Raw genomic sequence first — 26,502 nt, forward strand, 5'->3', positions numbered from 1 at the left:
GAGCGCAATCCAGCGGAGAGCCCCAGATCCAGCCGGAGCGCACGGAGCGCAGCGCTCCGCGGCAGCAGCACAGAACAGCACCCTTGGTGCCCCTGCCCGGGGGGCCCGCCATCTCTTCCGAGAGGCGGGGAGAAGGAGAGAGGAGGGCGGGCGAGCGGACAGGCGCGCCTGCCGCCGGGGGGAGCAGGCAGCCAGGCAAGGAGAGGGAGGGGGCCGGAGTCCGCCCTGCGCCCCGAGCTGCAGCCGGGCCACGCAGGGAGGAAGGCAGCGGGTATCCATCTCCCCTGCGCCGAGAGCGCGCTGCGACGACACCTCACAGCAGAGCGCGAGTTTCCCGGCTCCCTCTCCTCCTTTCCCCTCCCCCTTCCAGGAGCTGATCCATGTCCGGCCCTGGAAGCAGCTGACCTTCCCCCCGATAGCTTTGTGTCGATTTCTCTATCTTCCCGCTGAGATGGGGACGGGAGCCCGGCCCCCCCACCCTCTTTTTTCTCCTCCCGGGGCTCGCCGCTGAGCGCCACCTCCCCCCCAACCCCCCGCAACCCCTTCCCTCTCTCCCTCCCTCCCTTCTTTCCTCCTCTGCCTCCTCCGCAGCCGGACTAGCTCCCTCCCACATCTGGCGTCCGGAGACCCTGGGGATCCCGCGCACACTCCCTTGAACCAGCACCCGACAGAAAGCGCCCTGAAGGGCTTGGGTTGCTCTCGGAGTAGCCGGAGCCGCGGTCCTCTGTCCCCCCGACGGCTGGGGGGAGGGGGGAGGAGGCCGCGCGCCCCCCTCCCCGGCGCCAACTCCCCCTGGCGGCCGCTCCCATGGGTGTCGCTGGGCCGCGCCATGCCTAAGGAGGCGCCGCGATGGGCCAAGGGGACGAAAGCGAGCGCATCGTGATCAACGTGGGCGGCACGCGCCACCAGACGTACCGCTCGACGCTGCGCACGCTGCCCGGCACGCGGCTCGCCTGGCTGGCTGAGCCCGACGCCCACAGCCACTTCGACTATGACCCGCGCGCAGACGAGTTCTTTTTCGACCGCCACCCCGGCGTCTTCGCGCACATCCTGAACTACTACCGCACGGGCAAGCTGCACTGCCCGGCCGACGTGTGCGGGCCACTCTACGAGGAGGAGCTGGCCTTCTGGGGCATCGACGAGACCGACGTGGAGCCCTGCTGCTGGATGACTTACCGCCAGCACCGCGACGCCGAGGAGGCGCTGGACAGCTTCGGCGGCGCGCCCCTGGACAACAGCGCGGACGACGCGGACGCCGACGGCCCCGGCGACTCAGGCGACGGCGAGGACGAGTTGGAGATGACCAAGCGCCTGGCGCTCAGCGACTCCCCAGACGGACGGCCTGGCGGCTTCTGGCGCCGCTGGCAGCCGCGCATCTGGGCCCTCTTCGAGGACCCCTACTCATCCCGCTACGCGAGGGTAAGTGACAACTTAGCCATGAGAAGAGTGGGGCGGGGAAGGCAGCGTCCTCTGCCTCCCGCGGGCAGGGTTGGATCCGAGAACTGGTGCCGGGAAGTCAAAGCAGAAAGGAGGATGTTTGTGCACGTGTGGCAGAGACAGTGACTCTCCTCAAGGGTGACTAGCTTTGTACGTATGTAAAGGTCTGTGTATTTCTGAATTTCGTATGTATAAGTGAGTATGAATGGGTGTGTTTGTGTGCATGAGTTGATAGTGTGCGCATATTTATGTAAGTGTGGTGGTGTATATTTGGGTGGGTAAGGTATATGGTGAGAACGAGCGAGCATGTGTGTATGTTTGAGTGTGCAGGCGTGCCTGTGCATGCACATCACCATCTCTGCAGGTGTACAGGGTGAAGCTCTGAACTGTCCTTTAGATTTTGGTGTGGGGAGGGAAGTAGGAGTCCTTCCTCTCTCCCAGGTAAGGGGCATGTGGGACCAGCCAGGGCCCACAGAAGAGGGCTTGAGACCTGATCTGCTGTGTGAGATAGACCACCCCACCCCGCGGAGCAGCCTCAGAGCATCCCAGGGAGATGGTCAAGGGGCAGTCTTTATGGCTAATTAACTGATAGATGGTGGAGCTGGGGGAGGGTGTGATTCCTCTGAGACCTGCTCCTGGAAACAGAGCCTGCCCTTCTTTCTTGTCAAAAGGAGAGAGGGCTGGAGAGGGCCTCTGGGCTTCTGCCTGTGCTTCCTCTAGGACCTGTCTGGACAGGGAGGGCATCTACAGGGGTGTGAGAGGGAGGTATGTCTTCATCAACCACTCCCCTTTAGTGACAGCAGCTTGTTGCCAGGGAGAAAGGGCACCCTGCTGCCCACCCTGGCCCATCAAATGGCTCCTCCGATCAGTTTCCTCAAATGTAAAGAGAGAGGGGGGGCCTGGTGAATTCTAAGGGTCTTTGCTGCTTCACTGAGCCCAAAAGGGAGACAGGGGTAGCAGCCACCTATCCTGGAAGAAACCCCTCTTGCCTTTGCTAGGCTCTGCCCTCAGAGATCTGAACAGAGGGGAAGGGTCAGAGTTGGGAATTTAAAGCAGAGTCCCTCCCCAGTGTGTGAGCCACCCCCTAATCCCCTCCCAGTCAAGACATTACCTTCATTGCCCTATCTCCTTTACTGCTCCACACCCCTTCCCTCCTGCCCTCAAACTGGGGATGGAGGTTCAGGCAGGGGAGGGAGCAGGAGTGCCTCCCCGGCTGACTTCAGTGGGGAGAAGGGACCAGGGGGCACTGAAGCTTCCACAGCAGGAAAAGGCTGTGTTTAGGCACAGGCCTGATGGACGTGTTACTGAGATCAAACACTCAGTGTTTTAGCATCTGAGGGAGAGGGCAACAGGTCTTATATATTAAATCCTAGATCAGATATGTGTGTGTGTTTGGGGCGGGGAGGGGGTGTGTGGAGGTGCAGTAATAGGGAGATAGTTAAACCCTCCGTTTTGAAAAGCCTGCCCAAGGTCACCCAGGGAGTTAGAGGCCATGGTGTACTGGGACCCAAGTCCCCTGGGACCCCGTCCTCCACTCAGCTGGCCACCAGCTCCCTGCCATCTCCAGAGGAGACTGGGATCCTCAGAGGTCTCCCTCCTCCCCTCTCCTGACAGAGGCCACCATAGCCAGGGGATTATGTAACTGGAAGCTGTAGCTGAGCTGTGAGGAGGGGCAGGAGAAAGGGGACTGGGAGGTTGAACTGGGGCATGTGGGGGCAGGGGGCAAGGGGAGCAGAGGCCTAGGTTAGAGCAGCTGCCCATTAACCTGCATTTGACCTTGGGAAGCATCTTGCTACCACCACCACCACCCCCTTGGCCCCAGAAGCAAAGGGTAGGCCCAACTTCCATATGGTCCTCTCCACCTCCTGGTGCTCTAGCAAGAGGCTGAGTCCCCGACTCCTGGGGTCAGCTTCCGGCTCTGACCCTAGCCCCTGAGTTTCAGGATAGGCAGGGGTCACGTGGGACATATTTAGCCCCTTGCCCTGTCCATCTCCTCCCACTGGCCATTCCCCCATGCAGATACATGAGTTGGCTAAAGGGGGTCATGTTGGTGTACAGAATCTTACAGAAAAGTCCTGGTTCTCTCCAGCGTCCACTGAAGAGCAGATTGAGGGAAAAGTTGAGCAGTGGTTGGGGGTGGGGTGGGGTGCTTAGAAGGTGCCCCCCTCAGCCTATCTGTGCAACATTCTTTCCCCAGTGGCCACATAGAGTTGTTCCAGCTCCCTCGGGTGACAGCTGAGGACACTGGGGCCTGCCCAAGGGCACACAGGAAGTGAGGGCAGAGCCTGGATTAGAACCCAGGCTTCCCGCTGCACGCCCGGCCGGCCTAGCTGCATTGCGCTGCCTCTCTGCGGCTCATCTGCGCAGAGCCCAGCCGGCCGCCGGCCCGCTCTCCCTCCTGCATCTCGGCTCCTCCGCCGCCGTCACCTTTGTTTACCCCTCCCCCTCGCGGGCCCCAGGCCGCCTCAGATTGCTGTGTCGGGATTCAAATGTTTATTCAGAATTCCAGGCCACAATCCTGTGTGTGACATAGTAGATGTGTGTGAAAGACAAGCTGTATGTGTGAGAATCTGTGTAAGAGAGATTCTGTGTGGGTGTGAGAGGTTCTTCATGTGTGTGTGTGTGTGTGTGTGTGTGTGTAAGGCCACATGAGAATAAAAGCATGTGTGAGTGAGACTCTGGGGGCGGGTGTGTGTGTTGAGATTGACTACGTGAGAGAGATTCTGTGTGTTTCTGTATCAGAGTAATCTCATGTGAGTGTGAAAAAGACAGATTCTGTGGGTTCTGAGAGATGGACTTTGTGTGTGAGAATGAGACTGTGTGGGAGAGAGTGCGTATATAAGAGAGAGAGGGGACTGTATGTGTCCGAGAGATGCTCTGTGCATGTGTGAGAGAGAAGGATTCTTGGGGAGGGCGTGAGAGACTTGAGGTGAGTGTATTTCTGTGTGTGGCGGGTGGGACACTGGGAAGCTCTGCATGTAAGGTTGCGTGCACGAGACCATCTGTGTGAGAGGCTGTGTGGGGTGGGAGCTCTATGTGTGTGACAGAGACCCTGTGTGTATGTGAGGTGCGTGTGAGGCAGGAACTGTGTGCGGGAACCTAGTGTCAGTGTGGCTGTGTGGACTTGTATGTGAGAGGGGCTTTGGGTTACCTGTGTGTGTGTGCCTTGAGGGAGGTGAAACTCAGACCCGCTTCCTGCCTGCTGCCTTCATCTCCTGGGACTTCTGGGCTGCCTTAGTGAGTGGTTTTGCCCCCTATTTTCCATCCTTAGTGGAAACACTGCTCTAGCCCAGGCCAGTTGGTTGTTGGTACACAGTGAGGCCACCCCACTGCAGGCCTTAGTGGTGGCCCTGGGAGATACGGGCTAACTAGATGGGTGGGAGGTTCCATCTGAGCTCTTTGGAGGTGACAGCGCTAGCCAGAGCTGCTGGTTTGCTGGCCCCTCTCTCCTGCTGGTTCCTGGGCTCCCAGGCTGAGGGAGTGAGGGGTAGGGAGGTGAGCTGGCGCAGGATGAGCCCAGCTTGTCTTTTGGCATGAGGGGTCATGCCCCAGACACACACAAGCAAAAGATGACGACGACGCTTTGTGGTAAGTGCTGTGAAGGGGCTTCCTGGGACTGTGAGAGTAAGAACTATCCCGGAGGAGGTAACTCAGGGATGGACTTTGAGGGGCAAGTAGGAATTACCCAGGCAGATGGCAGGGAACAGCAGTGCTAGCATGCAAAACTGTGGAGGTGTGGGAGCAGGCAGGGTCACGTGGGAGCAGCCTGGGGCAGCCCAGCCTTGAAAACTGCCCTCCTCTCTCCCCTGGGGGCCAGCACAGGTCAGAGGCTCTTGGCTTTTATCTTTGATGTTCATGTTGTCATCAGGAACATTGCTCGGTGTCAGGTCACACATCACCAGTGGTGTGCCCTGTGCTACAGATCAGAGAGTGTCCTGTGCGTGTGTGTGTGTATGTGTGGACATCTCTCCCCCAAAGTCACTTGACTTTGCAGTGACAAAGAAGTGCCAGTGACCCCAAGCTTGGGAAGCCCCACCTCCACCCACCCCACTGCCCAGCTCTCCTCTGATGCCAGGTCTCCATCTCTCTTTCTTGTCCCCACCTGTTTGGAACCTGATGTAGTCCTCCTCTCCCCCAACTCCCCCAGGCGGATCCTCACCTGGCAGCTGGGATGAATTGCCCAGCCAGAGACTTCGGCCCTCCCTTGGGTCCCAGCTGACACTGGGATCTTGGCTTGGCATGTGGAGGGACTGGGGACAGGGGTGCTAATAGGGACTTCCTGGGCAGCTCGCCCCCACTTCAGAGCACACTGCCCCAGGTCAGGGCCCCACTTTGAGTCATGGGAACACGTGAAGGAGACCCATGAGCAGGGCAGAAGGGCTTGGTGCCTTCCCCTCTGGCCACCCTAAGCACTCCTCACCATACTGTGTCCCCCATCTGGTGTTCCTCACCTTCTCACAATGCTTTGACAGGTGTCCGCGTGTCTTTGAATGGTAGACAGCCTCCCCTGTGCCAGCTCCCCAACCAGTAATGAAAGTCACCAAGCGAGTGTCTTCTGGTCAGCTTCTCAGCCTCTTCACCTCTAAAATGGGCATAATGATAGAACCTGTCCCAGAGGGTTGATGGAAAGATGAACTGAGTTATCTACATGTTGGTGGAAAGCCCCAAGTCACGGGGCCTGGCATGTAGTCAGTGCTCAATGAATGTTGGCTTCTGTTATTAAACTCCTGTTGGTTGGATTAGCATTTCACTCCATGACTTTCTCTAGACTCCACCCTTTGCCCTCCGTCCTAAGCCCACTATCCTGGTTTCCAGCCATCTTTGTGTCCCCCCGGCCCACCTTCCTGCAGCTTCCTGACTCCTGTCCTGCCTCCAGCCCCTGGCCCTTCCATATCACCCTCCACTTGTAAGCCACAGAGATCTCTTCAACTCACAAATCTGTCAGCTTACAGCCTTGCCTGCTTAAAACCCTTCGGTGCTTCCCCAGCCTGTTCTGTGGTCCCTTGGGCCTGGCCTGTCTCTCTAGGCTCCTCCGGCCTGGCTCTCTCTATTACATCAGATGAGCTTCAGTCATCCTGGCCACAATTCATTTTCTTGCACGTGACAGGTCCCCCTGCCTCATGGCCTTTGCATATGCTGTTCCCTCTGGAGCACTCTTTCCTCCTGAGTTGCCCCTCTTTATCCCTGACACCCCTCCTCAAACCTCAGTTCCCTGGAAATGCCTTTCTGGACCCCACAGGCTGGGTCTAGGACCAGAGTCCTTCCCTTTAAAGTAGCAATCTAGTGTGTAATAAAATGCTCATTAGCAGTCTTGCTTGATTCCAATCTGTCTCCCACTCCAGAATCTAAGCTTCTTATATACTCAGTTTAATAGGAGCCATTATTGAAATAGATGAGGAAGGCAAGGCCCAGAGAGGTGTGCTTTGTCCAAGGTCCCAGTGAACAAGTTAGGGGCCTGGTTTAGGAACTCAGGTCTTCGACTCCTGGTTCCGTAGCTGGGAGCCCCGTCCACCTTACAACACTTCAGCGAGTGCCGGGGTCTGGCACTCCAGGGGCAGGAATCTGTGCTCCCTAACTCTGGGCAGTGTAGAATGTGCCAGAGCTTTAGAGGAGACTGGCCTGAACCTCCAAGAGAGAGAAGTATGTTGTTTCAGAGGCGGTGAAGGGAGCTGGTGGGGGCTCGTTCCAGGGCCCACCGCCTGGACCAAGGATCTAGGGCCTCCCAAGACAGCTGAATATAGTGCTATGACTATTCTGAGCAGTCCCATGACCAGTATATTCACTCTGGACCGAAAGGTCAGGGCCTCAAGCTGCGGCCTCCCGTGGGCCCTGGGCCAGCCTGGCCACACCATGGGTGCAGGCTCCAGGGAAAGGGGAATCTAGGAGGCTCCAGGGACGGTTAGATGCCCAACCCTATTGCTGGAGAACCACCTGGGGGGAGGGACTGCCTTTCATATGCACAGGACTGTTGGGTGCTGCCAGGCCACCTCTAGCTACTGCCCTCATCCGGCAGAGGAAAATCAGGCTCAGAGCAGGGAAGACACTTGCCTAAGACCACACAGCCCATCAACGAGGCTCAAACTCCACCCCAAGCCTCTTGGCCTAGGGGCTGGCCATTTGTATTTATTTGCTCTCTCAGTTTTAAGAGAATATTAAATTCCACCTGGGCAGCAGTTAGCTGCCCTCCTTCCTCCCTTCCTCACTCCCCTCCCAGGGCCCAGTACAGCTGGTAGAGACCTCTCTTAACCAGTCAACCCAGACTTGGCCCAGATCCTGTATTCATCCCCTAGGCCAAATTTTCCAGAAGCCTCTTCCTTGAGTCAACGTACTAATGGCTACTGTTTACTACCCAGGTGGTGTTAGTGGTAAAGAACTCTCCTGCCAATGCAGGAAATTTAAGAAACTCAAGTTCAATCCCTGGGTCGGGAAGATCTCCTGAAGCAGGAAAGGGCAACCCACTCCTGTATTCTTGCCTGGAGAATGCCACACACAGAGGAGCCTGGCAGGCTACAGTCCATAGCGTCACACAGAGTCAGACACAACTGAAGCGACTTAGCACACATGCACTTTATTTACTAAAGCACTTACTATGTATCAGACAGCCTTAAGGATTTGATTTACGTATTCTCATTCAATTGTCATACGAACACCCGTGGAGCTGTACCATTATTATCACACCAATGTCCCAGATGAGGCTGTTGCAGCTCAGAGAGGTTAAGTAGCCTTTCCAAGGTCATTGTAGACCCTGAGTAGTGGACCAGCATTTAGCTGTGGGACCACCTGACCCCAGAGCTCCATCCATAACCACTATTCAGTACCGCCTCTTGTTGTTATTCCAGGGTACTGGGGGCTGTGGCTGAACGTGGCCCAGGCTTGGGTTTCCTTCTGTTTTCTTTCCTCCTTCAGCAAACTCTCTTTCCCAGAAACCTGTTTGGGAATCCTGCTCTGCAGTTCTGGCCCCTGAACCATGGCAGGTGAAGGCCCAGCCTGGTGGGGTAAGATGATGCACTGGCAGCCCCCAGAAAGAGACTTTTCAGAAGGTGCCTCTCCTGCCCCTGCCAGCCGTGCAGGCCCCGGGAAATGACTTGGGGGCTTGGGAGGATCGGAAGTTATCCTGCGAGAGGTGACACCTGGTGAGCATGCTGGCTCCTCCTCAGCTCCGCATTCGAGGCCTTCTGCTCTGGAAGCCGGCCACGGGTCCTGCTGCTCCCTTCTGCCAGGCTCCTCCCTTCTGCTAGGCTCCTCCCTTTTGCCAGGCTCCTCCCTTCCACCAGGCTCCTCCCTGACCTCATCATCTGAACCTCAGTCCAGCCTCCAGGTTTTTGCTCATCTATTCCCTCTCCCAGTAGCCTTTCTAGTTTTTGCTGAACCAAAAATCCATTCCCCCAGGTCCCTAATGCTTAGCCTGACTGCTCCTGCCCTCACTGACTCCTTTGGGAGTGCAGGGTCTGGGTTGGGCAAGAAGTCACAGGCTTGCCTGATTTGAGCTGACAGTCAGTGGGTCACTCCTGGGGGCCTGGGGCTTAGCACCAGCTCAGGGACGAGGAGAGAAGAGGCCACAGACAGGACCCCCATTGTGGGCATGAGGCAGCTACCCCAGAGCAAGATCTGTAGCCAGGCCACTAAGCCAACCAGGCTCCCATAGGCAGGTCCCATTGTCCCTTCAGGCTATAGTTCCCCTTTGGAAGATAGTTCAGTTCAGTTCATTTCAGTCGCTCAGTCGTGTCCAACTCTTTGTGACCCCATGAATTGCAGCACGCCAGGCCTCCCTGTCCATCACCAACTCCCGGAGTTTACTCAAACTCATGTCCATCAAGTGGGTCATGCCATCCAGCCATCTCATCCTCTGTCGTCCCCTTCTCCTCCTGCCCCCAATCCCTCCCAGCATCAGGGTCTTTTCCAGTGAGTCAGCTCCTTGCATGAGGTGGCCAAAGTACTGGAGTTTCAGCTTTAGCATCAGTCCTTCCAGTGAACACCCAGGACTGATCTCCTTTAGAATGGACTGGTAGAGGACCTTCTAAATCAGCAGTCCCCAACCTTTTTGACCACAGGGACCAGTTTCGTGGAAGGCAGGTTTTCCATGAACCAGGGTGGAGGATGACTTCAGGATGGTTCAAGCATAATACATTTATTATACACTTTATTTCTATTATTATTATATCGGCTCCACTTCAGGTCACAGGGCATTAGATCTCAGAGACTGTGGACCCCTGTTCTAAATGACCACCAAGTCCCTTCGCCACTCTGACACGCCAGGAGTCCAGAGTTCCAAGCTTCAGCTTCCCGGAGGCACCGTGGGAGCCAGGGTGTACATGCATGCTGAGTTGTTTCGGTTGTCTCTGACTTTTTGTGACCCTGTGGACCATAGCTCGCTGGGCTCCTCCATCCATGGGATTCTCCAGGCATGAATACTGGAGTGGGTTGCCATGCCCTCCTCCAGGGGATCTTCCCAACCCAGGGATTGAAACTGCATCTCTTGTGTATCTTGCATTGACAGACGGGTTCTTGACCACTGGTGCCACCTGAGAAGCCCTGGGAGCCGGGTTAGTCCTTTCCTATTTCTCCTTCCACATTCTGCGCCCAGCTCCTCTCTAGGGCACATGTGAGCTCTCCTGGTATCAAGCGGGCAGGAGCCCAGGGGAGGGGGTCTGAGAAGCTTTCCCCTACATTCATTCAGGCTCCCGTGGTAATCCCATCCTACCTGGCGTCGCCACAGGCGCTAGGCCCCTGGGAGTCACCGGGTGTGTAGACTCCCCCAGTCCTCTCATGGCACAAATTGGGGGGTACCACCTCTCTATGGTGTGCTTGCTCTGGCCCAGTGGGTGGCACCTCCAGCTCTCTTCTCCAGGCCCTTCTCTTAGCTGTCTGCCCTTCACGAGTTGCAGAAAGGTGTACTGAGAGACAAGATGCTATGCCAGACTCTAGGGGCTGGAGCAGGGCAGGCTGGGGCTATCTTCGATGGTGCCGAGGCACTGCAGAGAAGGGAGGCAGTGGGCTTCTGCTGTGCTGGATGGGCCAGGGGTGTTTGCAATCGTTGTAATGGGGCTAGAGGGGTGTTTCTGGGGACCCCCATCCATGGGTAACTTTCAGTTTACTTAGGATCCTTCAAAAATGTCAGGCTTGAACTTCCCTGGCAATCCACTGGTTACGATTCCACACTCCCAACACAGAGCACAGGTTCAGCCCTTGGTCAGGGAAGATCCCACATGCTGAGCAGCCAAAAGCAGAAGACAGGTAAAACTCCTGGGCTCTGTCCCTGGAGAACTTGACTCCTGGGTCTGGAAGGAGATGGTCAGGCTGCCTATGCTCCAGAGTCTGTTCTCTGGCGATGCTGATACTCAGAGAAGGAGGATTTGCCATGGGGTCTGGGACACAGGGGTTCTTGCTCCTCAGTGTGGTCCTCTGACCAAGAGAATCAACATCACCTGGGCACTTGGTAGAAGGAAAGCGTTTCAGGTCCCAGCCCTGCCCCCAGCCCTACTGATTCAGAATCTGTGTTTTAACAAGATCCTCAGATGAATCATACGCACACCAGATTCTGAGAAGTGCTGAGGCAGGAAACCGTTCCCAGTGGAGGGGAAGTATCAGGACACAAAGAGGCCTGGACGGGTGTGTGCTGGTTGGCAGAGCTTCGTGGGTGATTCTGATCTTTCCTTGTGCCCAAGACGCTGACATTGGGGTGGTGTGCCTGGAGGGTGAGTCCCCAGCTGGATAAATGACAGCCGCTTCCTTCTAGGTGCTGAGACCAAAAACCTCGGCACCCATCCTTGATTCCTCACTTTTTCTCACACATCAGCAAATCCTGTTGTCTCTGTGCTGAAAATACAGCCAGAACCTGACCTCGTCACATTGCCTCCACTGCTACCTCCCTGGCTGAAGCCACCATCGTCTCTCCCCCGGATTCCTGTGAACTGTCCGCTTGCTTCTGCCCTTTGCAGCACCTTCTGCGCACAGCAGCCAGGGCCCTCCTGGTCAAATGCTTGCCAGGTTGAGCCACCCCTGTACTCTGCTCACTCAGGGAGCAGCCCAGGCCCCTGCAAGGGTTATAAGGCTCCTCAGGAGCTGCCCGCACCCAGCCTCCCCCTCCGCTCTCTTTCCTCCCCTCTCATTCTGGCTCCTTGGTTTTCCACCAGCACAGCGCTTGTGCTTCTGCCTCAGGACCTGTCCTCTCACCCTACCTTCTACCTGGAGTGCTTTCCCCTCGCTGTTTACTCCCTCACTCTCACCTCCTTTAGGCCTGTACTCAGAGGTCATCCCCTCAGGTTGCACCCTTGCGTTCCCTTCCCCCATTTTATGCTTTCCCGTTTTCTTCTTGGCATTTAACAGCATCCAACTGTATTTTATTATTGACCTTGTTTATTGTCCGCTTCCCCCACTAGAATATGTTGTTTTTCAGTTGCCCAGCCGTATCCGACTCTTTGCAACCCCATGAACTGCAGCACACCAGGCTTCCCCGTCCTTCACTATCTCCCGGAGTTTTCTCAAACTCATGTCCATCACGTCGGTGACGCCATCCAACCATCTCATCCTCTGTCGTTCCCTTCTCCTCCTGCCTTCAATCTTTCCCAGCATCGAGGTCTTTTCCAATGAAATAGTAAAGAACGTTCTACTAGAATATAAACTCTATATTCTTATATAAGAATAAAAGCTTCACTAGAATTTAAGCTCCAGGAAGACAGGGGTTTTTGTCTTTTACCCATCATTCTGTGCTTGGTATCTGGAATAGGGCCTGGCACATAGCGGGTTCTAAATACATAGTCATTGGGAGAATAGATAAGGAGACCAGAGTTCAAGACCTAGGCCAGACATCGGCACCACACCTCAGAGCCTATTACTGGCTGACCCCGTCTTTCTTTGCCTCACCTGGGAATACAAGCCCTCTATCCCAACTCACTGCCCACAACCAGAGCTCAGAGACTGAAAAAGTATTTTTGAAAACCAGGATGTGTGAGCTCTTGGGATGATGACATTGTGCATTGCAAGGACTCTGAGTTCCCACGTCCACTTGGTCCAGCCGAATGCCCACATCTGACTTCCTTTGGGACTCTGTTTCTCCTAAAGACTAGCCAGGTTCTTTTTCTCCCTCTCCCTCCCCACGTCCTTCCCCGTTCACCTCCTTCACTCGCTTTACCCCTCCCATCGTCCCCTTTCCTCTGTCAGCTGTGTTTGTGTGAAGTTCTAGGCATTAGTTACTGGCTTTCAATACAGACTCATCCCCTGGAAGTCCTCGGATGCCTTTTGTCCCAAATTCCCCTGCTTAAAGCCAAGTCCTGTGTTCAGTAGAAAGTGCATGGGCTTCGGGGCAGCCCCCACTTCCTAGTGACCGATCTTAGTGATATGCCCTGGAGCCCCGTTCTCTCCTTAAGAGTGTGGCCTCTTGAGCCAGGAGCCCTGCATTCGAATCCCAGCCCCACTTCCTCTTTTCAGCTGTGTGACCTTGGACAAGTTCCCTAACCTGTCTGTGCCTCAAGAGAGGGTTATTAATAGCACCTGACTCATAGGGAAGTCGGGAGGATTGAATGTGTTAAGCACTTAGCCCAGAACCCGAAACATAATAAGTGCTTAATTATCGTGGGTTCCATTATTGTCTTTTTAACAGTGCTTGGCTCTAGAAGAACCAGATCCTGGCCTGTTCACTACCCGCTTCCTTTTTCAGCAACTGACCCTCCCTTCAATACCTCACCTACTTGGCCCCAGGGGCCCCTTCTTCCAGAATCACCTCTCTCCCAGGAACCACATCTCAGTGGTGTCATCCGTGGAGGCAGGCCTGGATTCGTCTTGGTCCTGCCGTAAACCTGCCGTGTGTCATGGACAGGTCATAGCCCTCTTCAGAGGGCTCGGTCACCCCCTCTGTTGTCACGGGCAGCTCACCCCTGCTCTGCCTCCCTCCCCAGGTGTAGGGGGGTGAGAGAGCTGGATGATGGAACTCCTGCCCGTGGGCAGAGAGGGGGGGAGGCCACTGACATCAGGCTGTGGTTGGGAGCCAAGCCCAGGGACCTAAGATGCTGACAAGTGTGCCAGCGTGGTGGGGGTGGTGGGCCAGGGCCAGGCGTCACAGCACAGGGTGTTGAGACATCTTTACAGGGGATGCGCAGGCACAGGGAGCAGTGGCAGCAGGGCCCAGGCCGACCCCAGGAGCTGCTGGGGCCTCGGGGCTAAGGACTGGGGCTCCTGTTGGTGCCAGTGGGCAGTACCTGTCCTCAGGCTGGACTGCCCCACCAGGCTGAGTGGGGACAGGCTAATTTTAGCTGGAGTAGCCCCAGACAACTGAGCTCAGGGGGCCAGAGCCAGCCTTGCTGGGCCCAGAGTCTAATACTCTATCAGCCGGGCCCACGGCAGCCAGAGGAAGCTCACTCAAGCCTCAGGGCCTCAGATGCATGCCCCTTCTACACTGGCTTAACTTGGCCCTTCCCCTGCCAGCCTGGCACCCCTAATCCTGCTTTACTTTGCCCCTGACCCTCCGCCCATGGTGCACCCCATCTCACCTTCTACCTCCCCCATCCACAGTGCATGAAGGGACTGCTGTTCCTGTGCCCCGAGTGTCCACATGAGGACAGTCTGTGTGGTTCCCCTGCCAGGGGGCTGCTCTTAGCACCTGGTCATTCATTCCACAAATATTTATTGAGCACCTACTTACTAGGCTGCAGACACTGTTCTAGAAGCTGAGAGTAGAGCAAAGAATAAAGCAGTCACGAATCCCTGCCCTCAAGAAGCTTACATTCTCAAGCAGGGAGAATAAAAAGAAAGAAATACATGTACTATTTAGTGTGTCAGATGGTAAGACGTGCTAGGGGGATATACAATGGAGGGAAGACCAGGGGAAGGCTGGAGGTGGTGACTTAGCTCCTGTGGCAGGGAAGGCCTCCCTGGGCAGGTGATGTTTCAGCAAAGACTTGCAGGAGGAGAGGGAGGAAGACATGCGGCATCTGCAGAGCAGAGTGAATAGGACAGGCAAAATCCCCAAGCAGCTGTGTGCCTGGGGTTCAAGGCGCAGAGAGAGACCAGGGTCCAGGGCTGAACCGGGGGACAGTGGGAGGAGAGCAGAGCTGCGCACAGCCCCCCGGGGTCCCTGACAGTGGGATCTTAGCCAAAGTGCGTGTCCTCCCAGCACTTGGCTGCACTCACATCTGCACTGCCATCTCCTCCCCTCTCCTGGCCGAAGGCGCTGCCCAGTCTGGACCTCCAGGAAGCTGGGCCTCAGGGAAGGGCTCTTGCTTCACCATCCTGGGGGACCTCTGTCCTCTCCTCAAAGGCAGCTGCGCCCAGGAGGAGACACGGGGGCCACATGGGACTGCCACCAGGGTAGGGGTGGAGGGGTGAGCTGCTCTCTGAGGGGTTGTTGGGCTGGGTGTTGGTGAGGGAGTCAGAGGTGAGGGGCCCGTTCAGGCAAAGGTCCTGTCGCAGTTTCCTGTGGCAGAACCCTCACTCCAAGTGTGCTGAGAGAGATGGTTAGCATGGTGGTGATGGGCCAGACTGGAGCCAGGCTGCCGGGGTCCAAATGTAGCTCTGTTGGCTGTGAGCCGTATGACCTCGTCAGCCTTGGCTGCCTCAGCTGTAAAGGGTGTTCTGCAGACGCTGGCCTCACCTGCTGTGGGGGGTTCTGAGAACATGAACCTGATGTCTGTGAAGAGGGGTGCTGTAACGGGGGGCTTCAGTGGTTCGCCAGGGCCCTTCTCTGCCTGTGCAGGTGGTAGAATGGGAGAGTGGGACTCCCCTGGACCTTGTCAGCAGGACAGGACTGAACATACTTTGGAGCACAGCCTCCTGCCGGGGCCACCGTCTTAGCACTTAGAGATGAATGTTTTATGCTCAACCTCAGGGGCTCTCTGAGCAGCTGGGAAGAACATGGCCACCCACTGGGTCACCTGGAGACAGCCTGAGCCCTGGGCTGAGGGCTGCCCTCTTGGAAGCCCACAGGGCTGTCATCTGCTAAGGGTCAGCCCTGGACAGCGTGCTTCTCCTCGTGGTGCCGTGGGCACTGGTCACATGTGTCCTGAGCGGCCCGCACCCTGGAACACAGCCCTTGTCCTTTGGGCCTTAGCTGCCTCACCTATAAAGTGTACATGATGGTGTCACCTGCTTCTCAGGGATGCCAGGAGAATCCACTTAGACCAGAGGCAGAAAAGTAGTTTCTGAGGGAGAAAATATAGTTCAGAACAGGGCTGTGGTTGGGTGTGGGGTCGGGGGGCGGTGGTGAGGGGAGACCAGATCCTAAAGGTGGAGGGAATGTGAGGAGCGGACAGGGTAGAGATGAGAGGACAAGACTTGGACCTGACTGGGCCTGGCTTTTGGTGCCCCCCGCCTCAGTGTGGGCTTGGGCAGGTGGCTTGAGCCCATTTCCTCCTGTGTGAGATGGGGAAGAGTCCCAGAGGGGTGGAGCCCTCGGCACGGAGCCCGGCACACAGGAGGTGCTCACCAGGGGTTGGAGCTGGCTGTCTAGGGCACATTGAACCTAGTCCTGGGTTCAGATTCCCCGGGGATGCTGGTATAAGGAGGCCTGGCTGAGCCACAGCCAGGGAGGCAGCCGTAGAAGCCTCGTCCGGTAGCCCCATAACCTCAGGGTCACAAACCACTGTCACCAATGATATATTTAGTGGTACAAAGGTCAGAAATGCCAGACGCTGGCTTCCCTTCTGGGCGTCAGGAATCATGTCTCCCGAGGCCTGGCTGTCACCAAGAAGATATTTTTTCCTTGACTGGCAGTCTGGGGATCTGAGTAAAGGCCTCGGTGTAAGAAGTCACCGTGGTTTATGCTGACTTGCTGAGGCTTTCCACGTCCAGGGCTCGTCCCAGACCTTGTTGTGCTACCCCAGGAAATGTCACCCATCCTGTCTTTCCAGACTGCCCACCCTCAGCATCCTGGCACACCAACCATTCCTCCAGGATCCCCTGTTCCCCTGCCTCCTGCCTTTGCTTATTCTGTTCCCTCCACCAAGAATGCCCTTCCTTCCACCTTTGCATATCTGAGACAGATCCAGCTTCAAAGTCAGCTTGGAGAAGGCATCCTGCCTGGAGTCTTTCCTGATCCCCCTCCTAAGAGCCTGCTCTCCCAGAGAACTTTTCCCACCCTCAATGCAGCTGCCCTATTGGAGTGACAGGTCTCCCCAACTCAGCTGCAGCTTCTAGAGGACAAGGACCAGCTTAAGAAATGATAGCACCTGTTATATAATATAGAGTCAGTAAGTCTTGGCTAAAACAATGTAACTCGCAACAGCCCTATGAAGTAGAAGGTTTAGATCTTATCCCTGTTTTACTGATAAAGGAAAACATGGCCAGGTCCCCTTGGGGAAATTAAGAAGGTAAACTAGAGCAGTGGTAGTGTTCCTTCCTATACTATTACGTTTTGGTTCCATGGTCAAGAGTGAGGTAGTTGAGTGGACAGATGGGTGATGGACATATAGATGAAAGAATGGATAAAAAGATGGGTATGTGGATGGATGTGGATAAGTGGATGGGAGGAAGGGTGTACAGAGGGTGAACCAGCTGGGAGGGTAGCTTGGTGGATGGGTGAATACATGGATGGATGTGAAGGTAGATGGATAAATTTCTAGTCCCTTGACTTCAAGGCAGCAGAAGAAGTCCTATCTCTCATGAAATGAAAACATTCTAGAGGATGGGATTTGGATGCTGAGGACTTCAGGGTAGAAGGCAGGGTGGAGTCACCCAGCCCATCTGTGGGTTTGCTGATACAAGGAATGGATGGTTTGTGGAGTGAAGGAGCTGGAAGCTAGGGGCAGGGACTGGCCTGGGGAACTGGCTCAATCTCAAAGGTGAAAGGCTCCGACGGAGCAGACCCAGGACGGGGTAGAAAGAAGTTGCAGGAAGAGCCATGTGACAGGGAGGTCCTCAGGGCTTGGGGGTTTTCCAGGCTCTCTGCAGCCACTGGAGGGCAGGCCATGAGAGGAGGATCGGCCTTCAATCCCTGAGGATTGACCCCAGACTGCACTGAGCATACCTGTGGTTTCAATCTGCTCTGGGGTGGGGAGGCCACTCTTTCTCCTTAGGTCCCCAGCCTTGGCAAGCAGGCTTCCTTAATACCTCTGATGTGCTGGCTGAGGAGGGGCTCTCCTGAGACCCTGGATGAGCCTGGCTCAGGTATGCTGAGGTCCATCCACACCCAACTGCTTTTCTCCATCAATCCCCAAGCTCTAGACACAAGCTCCAAGGCTTTTAATTGCCTAGCAAGGGCCAGTCAAGGGACCATGGACATGGGGGGTCAAGAATTGAGGGTTTGACAGCTTAGATGCAACTAGTCTGGAGCTGAGGCTCTCCCTTTGCATAAGGCATAGTGCTGAGCCTACCAGGCCCCCTCCCCAAGCCCTGCTTCAACGATCCCCAGCACCAGGCTGCACCCGCTGCATACACACGCATACACACACACACACACACTGGTCCCGGCGATCTCCCTGGGAAACCAGGTCCCAGTGAGAGTGCCTGGTGTGCTGCTAACTGCTCATTACAGTCACGGCTACAGCTAAGTATAGCTCTAGCACACACAAGACCAAGACAACAGGGAGAGTCTTTCCATAAAACAGCTCCACATGCAAACACATAAACATCCGCACACGCATGCTCCCCACGCTCATGGGCTCGGACACTCATGAACCCATACTTGCCCCAATACAAAGTTTTATTCATTCACCCAGGCAGTCATTCAGTCAGTGTTTATCCAGGGATGAGGCGTGTGGTTAAGAGCATGTGTTCTGGAGTCATGGAAAGCTGGGTTTCAAATCCTAACTCCATCACCTTCCAGGTGTCTGATCACGGGCAACTTCTTTAACCTCCCTGAGCCTCAGTTTCCTTCTTTGTGAAATTGGGGTGGTAACTGCAGCGTGGACCTCTGAAATGGCGCAGGGGTCAATGAGATGGGGCAGTGGGAGTGCTGGTGATGAATCCAGCTCAGGATGTAGCACATAGAGGATGTTTTTACCCGCTGTTGAATCCCTACTATGCGCCTTCCCCAGTGCCGGAAGCTTTATTTAAAGCTGTGATTTCTGGAGGTTCCTGTGCAAAGTAAAATAGGCACTCAGTGAATGTACGAAGCTTGAATGAATGACCGTGTGAGTGAAAGCTGCATCCGTGGCTCGCCGGATGGAAGACTCCACGCTCACTTGTCTCTCGTCCACGCTGTGTCTCTGGTAGGACTGGGGTGTTCTTACGGGTAACGTGGGGATCCTACAAGAAGAACTGGAGCGGGTCTGAGCCCCCTCTCATTTTGCAGATGGGGAAATGGCAGCACAATGGTACCAGGCAGAGGGCATCGTCCAGGCCGAACATTTGGCCCTGAGTCTAGAGCTACCGCCGTGAGCCAGCCTAGCACAGCAGCCCAGCACAGCGGATGGTATCTGGTTCAGCCGCAGCCTCTGAGTCTCTGAGCCTGCTCAGGCCACAGGCCTGGCCCTGGCTTGGGCAAACACAGGAGTCATACAGCCGCAGCAGAGCCTTGGCTGGGGCTGCCGGGCAGGCTGGGGCCTCTGGGCTGGCCCTAGACAGTGCTCCATCCACTAAAGCAGGGGCTGGCATTTCATCCAACTTGGGTAGGAAACAAGATTCAGGATTTGAGGGCAGTGTCACTGTTCCCTACCTTTGAATAGGCCAGCAGCTGAATTGCCTGGCCTTTCTCCTCCCATTGCCCCTCCTCAAAAAGAAAGTGACATTTCCTGGTGCTTTTTTAAGTCCAGGCTGGCTGGGCCAGGCCCGGGTGTGGGGTGGGGAGGGGGCGGGCGGCACTGGGAGTCACACAGCCCGAGTCTCTCCTCACCTTGAGTGATCTCGAGGTGCTGGGAATAGACGTGGTCTCATCTCCTCGCCATGTGTCCCAGATTCCAGCATCGTCACCCCAGGGCCTGCACTCGGGTTTTGAATTTCATGTTCCCATGACAGTTCTGCCCCCTAGGCAGGACTCAGGCTGTTGAATTCCACAGCAAGCGCCTTCAGCTGGCAGCCTGCTGGGAGGGGAGACTCTGTCTGGCTTCTGAAAAGGAACTTTGGTGCCCTTGTGCCCATTCCCGTCATTCATGTTCTCAGCCGGTATCTGTCTTTGTGCCCCTGGACAAGAGATGAGTGTGATTGGGCCTGCCACCTGTGTAGACAGGAGTTGCTGTCAACAAGTATACCCACTGCCAGTGTAGACCTGGATCTGCTCTTGGTCACAGTGCCCCTCACCAGTGTAACACACCACCTCTGTGGGAATGAAGCTGATGACAACACAGCGAAATGATTAGTGACTGCATCCGAGGCCAGGTTCGTCACGGATTCCTGGAGAGAGATTATGCTTTTACCAGCGTGGATGTCAATCTGCTGTGAGTGTGGCCAGTGCTGGTGTAAACACAAGTTCGAAGCCAACGACTGTGCGTGTTGCAGGGTAGAGGCAGATGCTGTGTTAGTGAGCCTGTGACTGCATGCACTGCCCGTGCAGGCAAGGGAAAGTGGGCATCAGAGGAGGTGGTCACCTCCTGAGGAAGCTAAGGGAGTTGTTGTGCCCACCATGTAGACAGATGGGTTGAGACAAGCAGATGCATAGGATGGGAAGCTGTGCTCTTGCTTAGCTGTGCCCCTGGTTCCCAAGGAAGGGACCCTTCTTCCCCCACTAGTGTGGAGCGTGTGACTTGAGTCTAATGGCAGGACCAGCCCTGCCCTGGCCGCCACATGGGCCTTACATGCTAAGGGGGAGAGAGGCAAACAATAGACATGAAAATGAGCGAATTGGATGGTGTGAAGTGCCAGCGTTGTCCAGTTGGATGCTTAGAATGGGTGAATGTTACTGTACATACCTCGTACCTCAGTAAAGCTGGGGGAAAGTTAGTGTTTGACAAAGGGGGACATGCTCCATGGGGCGAGCAGAAGAAGGAGAATCAGATCTGCACGGGGTGCTGGCTGACATTTTAGAGTGGTCAGTGGGCTGCCTGCGATGGCAGGAGAATGAGCCACAAGGACGCTGGGGAAGGGCACCTTAGGGCCCTAAAGCAGGTGTGTGTCTGGCAGGTTTAAGGATTGTGTTTGAGGAGGCGGTGTGGCTGGAACAAGCCAGGGAGGACAGCGATAGGAGATGAGCTTGGAGGCAAATGGAGGACCCAATCCTGTGGGGACCTCGGGGTGTTGTGAGGCTCTTCCTCCAAGAGAAACGGGGAGCTGAAGCAGGGTTTTGAGCAGAGAAATGACACAATCAGATTTACATTTTAAAAGGATCATGTGGCTGCTGTGTTGAAAACACTCCTAGAGCTCCAGGAATATTGGAAGCCGAGGGACCAGTTAAGAGGCTCTTACCGTAAATCTACGGATGGGGTGGTAATTGTGGTGGTGGGAAGTGGTCAGATTCTGGATTTATTTAGATCTGAGCCAACAGGATTTCCTTACAATTAAATGTGAGGTGTGACAGAAAGAGAGGTGTCAAGGATGACTCCAGGGTTTTTTGGCAAGAATGTCCTGGGAGAATAGAGTTGCCATCTCTTGCAATGCAGAAGGCTGCCGGCAGTGGGGGTGGTATATAAGAGCTCATTTGACGTGCTGAGCTGCAGAGACAACTAGTAGACCTCCACCACAGAGCCGCGAGGGAGCTGGATGCTGGAGTCCTGACGCAGATAAGCGTTTGGGAGTGTGCAGTTAGTGGTATTTGAATAGGTGATGGTATTTAAGCTTTCAAACTGGATGGGTCGCTAAGGGAATGAGTGTCAATGGAGAAGAGGACCAAGGACTGCACTCTGGAGCACCCCACAAGTTAGAGGCTGGGGACGAGATTGCCAGGGATGTCAAGAAGGAGCAGCCAGTGAGGTGGGAGGAAAATCAAGAGACTGTGGGGACCTGGAAAGTGTGACAGAAAAGAGGGAGTGGTGAGCTGTCTTAGAGGCTGCTGATGGTCAAGGAAGGCAAGGACGGGGAATTGTTCCTGTTCTTTCTGCTTAGAATGCTCGTCCTCGCACCTTGCATTTCCTTAGTGATTTTTACCCACCTTTCCAACCCCTGTACCTTCGTCATTTCCTCCTAGGGCCCCTCCAACCCCCAGGATTGTTGTTAAAAGCCCATCGACTGCTGTGTGCATTCCCCCCAAGTCCTCATCTCCTCATACAAATATGTATTTGCCTGCCTGGTTATTTGATAAATGTCAGTCTCCCCCAGCAAGACCTATGGCTTGTTTTTGCTCACCTTGTACCCAGTGCCTGGCACAGGCCTGAGGTAAAGCTTAAACATTTTTTGGAGGAAACACAGGTGGGCAGTCATCTGTGGTCCCACCTGGATTGTGTCCACTGCCCTCCCTGACCTGTCCCTCTTGGGGTCATCTTTTTGTGTCCCTCAACACACACACATGCACACACATGCACACACATGTACACACACATGCGTACCCTATGGGGAGTCAGGACCCTTGACTCAGTGCAAAAACATAAGTGGGCCCTAGGGGAAAATTTCACTGTGGATTCCTAGTGGACACTTCATAGAACTTGGAGCCTCAGTTTTCTCATCTGTCAAATGGGGGCAATAAAGGCTGTCCTGCTGATGGCCTAGCTAGTGTGTGTGTGTGTGTGTGTGTGTGTGTGAGAGAGAGAGAGAGAGAGCGTGCACACACACACACGCACGCGCATGCACGGTGCTTATATGGGATTCAAAATGTGAAGATACTGTAAACTTTAGCCAGCTGTTCCTATGACATTATAATGGGTAGACAAATGTCTTCGTCCAAGGGTTGCCTGGATGGATATGAAAGAGATTTATAAATGGAAGCCCTGGAGTATGGTGGTTTTAGCATCAGAGAGACCTGGTTTCAAATTCTGCCTATCGCTTCCCAGCTGTGTGGGGTTTTATTTATTAATTTTTTTGCACACATCTTAACCACTCTGAACCTCAATTTTCTCATCTGCTAAGTGGAGTTAATGACACCTGCCCTCGGGAGGTTTTTAAAAATCAATGAGATCATGTTTGCAAGAGTAGTCATTATTCCTTTACAGCAGAGGTCAGTGAGGCTCAACAGAGCTCAGTACTTTCACCACTGAGGCGGCTGTGAGCACTGAAAAAGCGTGCCATCCATGTGGCCACCTGCAAGCGGGTGCCTAACACAACCAGGCTCTGAAACAGGTCGGGAGCTGGCCCAAGACAGGAAGCATGAATGGAGCCAGAGGAAGCCTGGCACACGGAGGGGACAGCTCAGGGTGGGCCCTGTGGCCTATCTGCAGGTGTGGGCAGGGCTGTCAGAGGGAGGAAGTGTCCTGGTGACCCCACAGGGCAAAACTGGGATCCCTGGCAGAAAAAGGCAGGGAGGCTGGCTTAAGTAAGAAATGCCTGTCTGGATAGCTGTCCAAAGACAGAATGTAGTCTCAGGAGCACCTGTCACTGGTGGTCACCAGCAGAGACATCTGCTCTGGGTTATTGACCCAGCCCCAAAGGGAGTGCCTTCCAGCTCACTTCCTCATCTGGGAGTCTCATCAGGTGTTTCTTATTCTGGTCTGTGGCACAAGAAGGTTTGAGGCCCATGAGACACACATACAACAGAATCCTTAGAAATAAGGAAGGAAAGAAAAGAAAATGAGTTGTATAATGAAAACAAGAAATAGCAACTCTCTATACTTCCCTGATGGCTCAGATGGTAAAGCATCTGCCTATGATGTGGGAGACCTGGGTTCGATCCCTGGGCTGGGAAGATCTCCTGGAGAAGGAAATGGCAACCCACTCCAGTATCCTTGCCTGGAAAAATCCCATGGACAGAGGAGCCTGGTAGCCTACAGTCCATGGGGTCGCAAAGCGTCGGAAAAGACTGAGTGACTTTACTTTCACTTTCATACCCAGGTAAATGATGGGTTCAGCATTGAGCATCAAATTTAACTGAGCTCCCTGGCAGTCAGAGCAAAAGAGGAAATATGAAGGGTTCCGTAAGTCATCATTTGCTAATAGGAAAGTAGACAAGCTCATCCGGAAACAGACATAGTTCTATATCCTAAACTAGAAGAGGAATTTCCTTTGTGGGAGGCTGGTATTCCTCCAGGTTTAAGATACTAATGGGAGGGCTTCCACCTTGCAGTGCAGGGGATGCAGCTTTGATCCCTGGTCCAGGAAGATCCGCACATGCCAAGGGGAAACTAAGCCCAAACGCCACATCTACTGAGCTCTGGAGCCCGAGAGCCGCAACTACCGAGCCCGTGTGCTGCATGTGCTGCAGCTCCTGAAGCCCGCTCTGCCTAGAGCCCGTGCTCCACAGCAAGAGGGGCCACCTCAATGAGGAGCCCATGTACCGCAACTAGAGAAAGCCCGCGTGCAGCAACGAAGACCCAGCACAGCCAAAAATAAAAAACAAAAAAATTTAAAAGATGCTAATGGAAGATGTTTACTGCCCATTTTCCAGCAGGAACCCTCAGGTCACAGGAGCGGGTGGGAAGGGCACCTTCTCTGGGGCCCTGACACCTGGTCTTCTTGGCCTGAGGCATGGCAGGGGAGCTCTGCGACCACACAGCCCTGCTCCTCTGAGGCTCCAGGGCTTGTGGCTGACTGAGGTCGAAACCAAGCTGGAGCAGCCTCATTCATCTCATAGGTGCAGCCAGGCCAACCTGCACTGTGGACGTTTCCCATGGATGTCTAAGGCGCCTTTGGAGGGTCTGAAATGCAGGGCTTTGAAGCAAAACCAGTCCTGCCACTGAGAACCTCTGAGATCTGGAGCAAGAATCTTCTCTTCCCTAAACCCCATACTCATCGTCAGAAAAGCAGCAATAACAGCAGAACTTACCTCCCTGGGCTGGCGTGAGGTTTACATGAGACACGATGCTAGGAGAGCCCCAGGAAGCCTGCTCGACACCAGGAAGCTCCATCATCATTTTGTCTCCCGAGTTAGGGCCGGGAAGCCCGGAGCTCACTGTGTGACCTTGGGTGTCCTTTCCCGTCAAGCCTCATTTCCTCACAGCCCTCAGGCTGGGGCTCACATGGAAGACCCCACGGAAGTGGGCCTGTTAATCACCCTCACTCTGAGCAGCGTGAGCCCGCAGTGCTGGGTCTGGGACATGGCCCCATCTTGGGCTGCAACCCATGGAAACAGGCTCTGAGGGGCCAGGCGTTGGCTCTCCACAAGGCTGTCATTTTCTTCTGGTTTGTTGTTTGCAGGCAAGTAGTTGCAACAGGAGCAAAAAAAATTAGAGGGAAAAAACCTAAAGTTAGACACATTTCTCCCTTTAGCTGTTGCTGCTGTTCCTTGCAATCACTCCCCCACCCCCAACAATTTGGGTGGAAAAAACCCAAAATGCTGTGTTTGGATTTTTGTGGAGGGAAGCCTTGGCCCAGCTCCTGGAATACCAGTGTGCAAGGGAACTGGCAGTCTTGGGGTTTCTCCCTGCCCTGGAATTCCACCCTGGATCTGGGAAAGCCCTAGACACTTGGCCTTTCCCCCCGGGGCCTCCTTGTGCCTTGCTTCCTGGGGCGTGTTATTGTTCTTATGATTGTCCCCATTTGAAGAAGGATGGGATTGAGCCTCTGCAAAGTGACTTGCCTGCCCTCACACAGCCAGTGGCAGAGCTGGGATTTGAACTCGGGTCTCAGAAGTCAAGCCTGGGACTCTCTCCCTTCTGCCATGCCGCCTGCTTCCCAGCCCCCAGTGTGATCTCAGGCTGAAGAGGCCCCTTGTGCATCAGAGCTGCCTGGCACTTAGGTCTCACTGGCCTCGTGGATCCCAAAGGCCAAGACGGGGCTGGCAGCATCAGAGCCACGGAGGACATAGACTAAAGATAAATGTCTGGACCCACCCACTGCTGTGTGTGCAGCCCAGGACTCTGCATTTGAGTCTCTGCTCAGTCCTGCTTCCCCAGTACAGCGGCCTCTACCCACCCCTGCCTCCTTTGTGCCATACCAAATGCCCCAGAGAGGGCCTATTACTCCCTGCCTTCCCTTCCATGATTCTGGGGGCTCTGGGTTAGCCCTCCCACCTAGTTCGCCTTGTTGCTAAATCCAGAAACTTTTCCCTGACCCTGTCCCACTGGTCTCTCAGGACACACGGCTCCCTTGTCCTCAGGGGCCAGGGCTGGCCTCTGACGGGCAGGCTCAGGCAGGAGTGTGGACTCGGCCTCACTTGTGTTGTATGGCTGAGCGCGGGCATGGGGTGACTCTCTGAAGGACCAGGGTGCCGTTTTGTGATGGCAGTGGGGATGGGGGGCAGGTCCGCCTGAGTCTCCCAGGTGCCTCCAGCTCAGCAATTCCCTGACCATAAGATTCTCAGCTTCTACATCTAACGTGCTCTGATGCTGTGGGTGCTGTTGTGATGGGAGAGGGCCAGAGCTGGGAGAGGTCCACCTCTGGTTCATGGGGACTGAAGCAACGTGCTCAGACACCTCCTTCTTTCTTTCTGTGTGCTGTTTCATCTTAATCACAGCCACCCAGAGGCAGGGGATATTATCTACCCCATCCCTGTCCAGGAATGAAGGCTCAGAAAGGGGTGCTGTCCAAGGTCACCAGCCGGGCCAGGCTCCAAACTCAGGCTGGTCTCACCTCGAGGTCCAGCCGTTTCTGCTCTAGCGGCTGCCTCCTTTGACAAAACAAATGTGTGCTGCTTTTGACCTGGGAGTTAGAAGGCAGGCAGGACCCTGAGAGCAGAGGCCTGAGAGGGGGCGTTAAATAAGCAAAGGCTCAGAGGCTGCGATGACGGAGGCCCAGAACTGACGCTTCAGGAGAACCCGGCTCATACCCCTGCTCCACCCTGAGAGCTCCGTGACCTCGGGCAGGTCCCTTCCCTCGCACTGCCTCCATCTCCAGGTTCCTGCCATACAAGCTGCTTTGGGGCCAAAAACCTGTGAGGGCCCCCTCTGTCTTGTTCTTCTGGTTTCTAGTGTTTTCCCAAGTCAGGGTACCATATTCAACATGCCATGAGCTAAATAACAGCATGTTGGGAAGAAATACTCTTTTAAGGGTGTCTGTATTTTGTGACATAGTTTCATTTCCAAAATGTGCATCTTGGAGTGAAAACAACACAGAACCTCTGCCTCCCCAGAGGTTGAGGCAGCCCTTTCAGCCCTGGGTCTGGGGTTTGGAGGATGAATTCCTTGAAGTGGGTTGCTGTCCCACTGGAAGAGTCTGGGTTCCCCAAAGTCTGCACAAGACCTT

The 26,502-nt window shown here is 55.0% G+C and overlaps 1 protein-coding gene across 1 annotated transcript in view; it reads left to right on the forward strand.

Moving 5' to 3' along the window:
* Positions 1–849: 849 nt before the first annotated feature.
* KCNC1 (potassium voltage-gated channel subfamily C member 1) overlaps positions 850–26,502 on the forward strand; it is a 44,666-nt gene continuing 19,013 nt past the window's right edge. The window contains exon 1 of the mRNA XM_006042877.4: positions 850–1,419. Coding sequence (XP_006042939.1) covers positions 850–1,419 — 570 coding nt within the window. The remainder of the gene's footprint in view (positions 1,420–26,502) is intronic.

Source organism: Bubalus bubalis, chromosome 16 (assembly GCF_019923935.1).
Source record: "Bubalus bubalis isolate 160015118507 breed Murrah chromosome 16, NDDB_SH_1, whole genome shotgun sequence".
Lineage (NCBI taxonomy): Eukaryota > Metazoa > Chordata > Mammalia > Artiodactyla > Bovidae > Bubalus > Bubalus bubalis.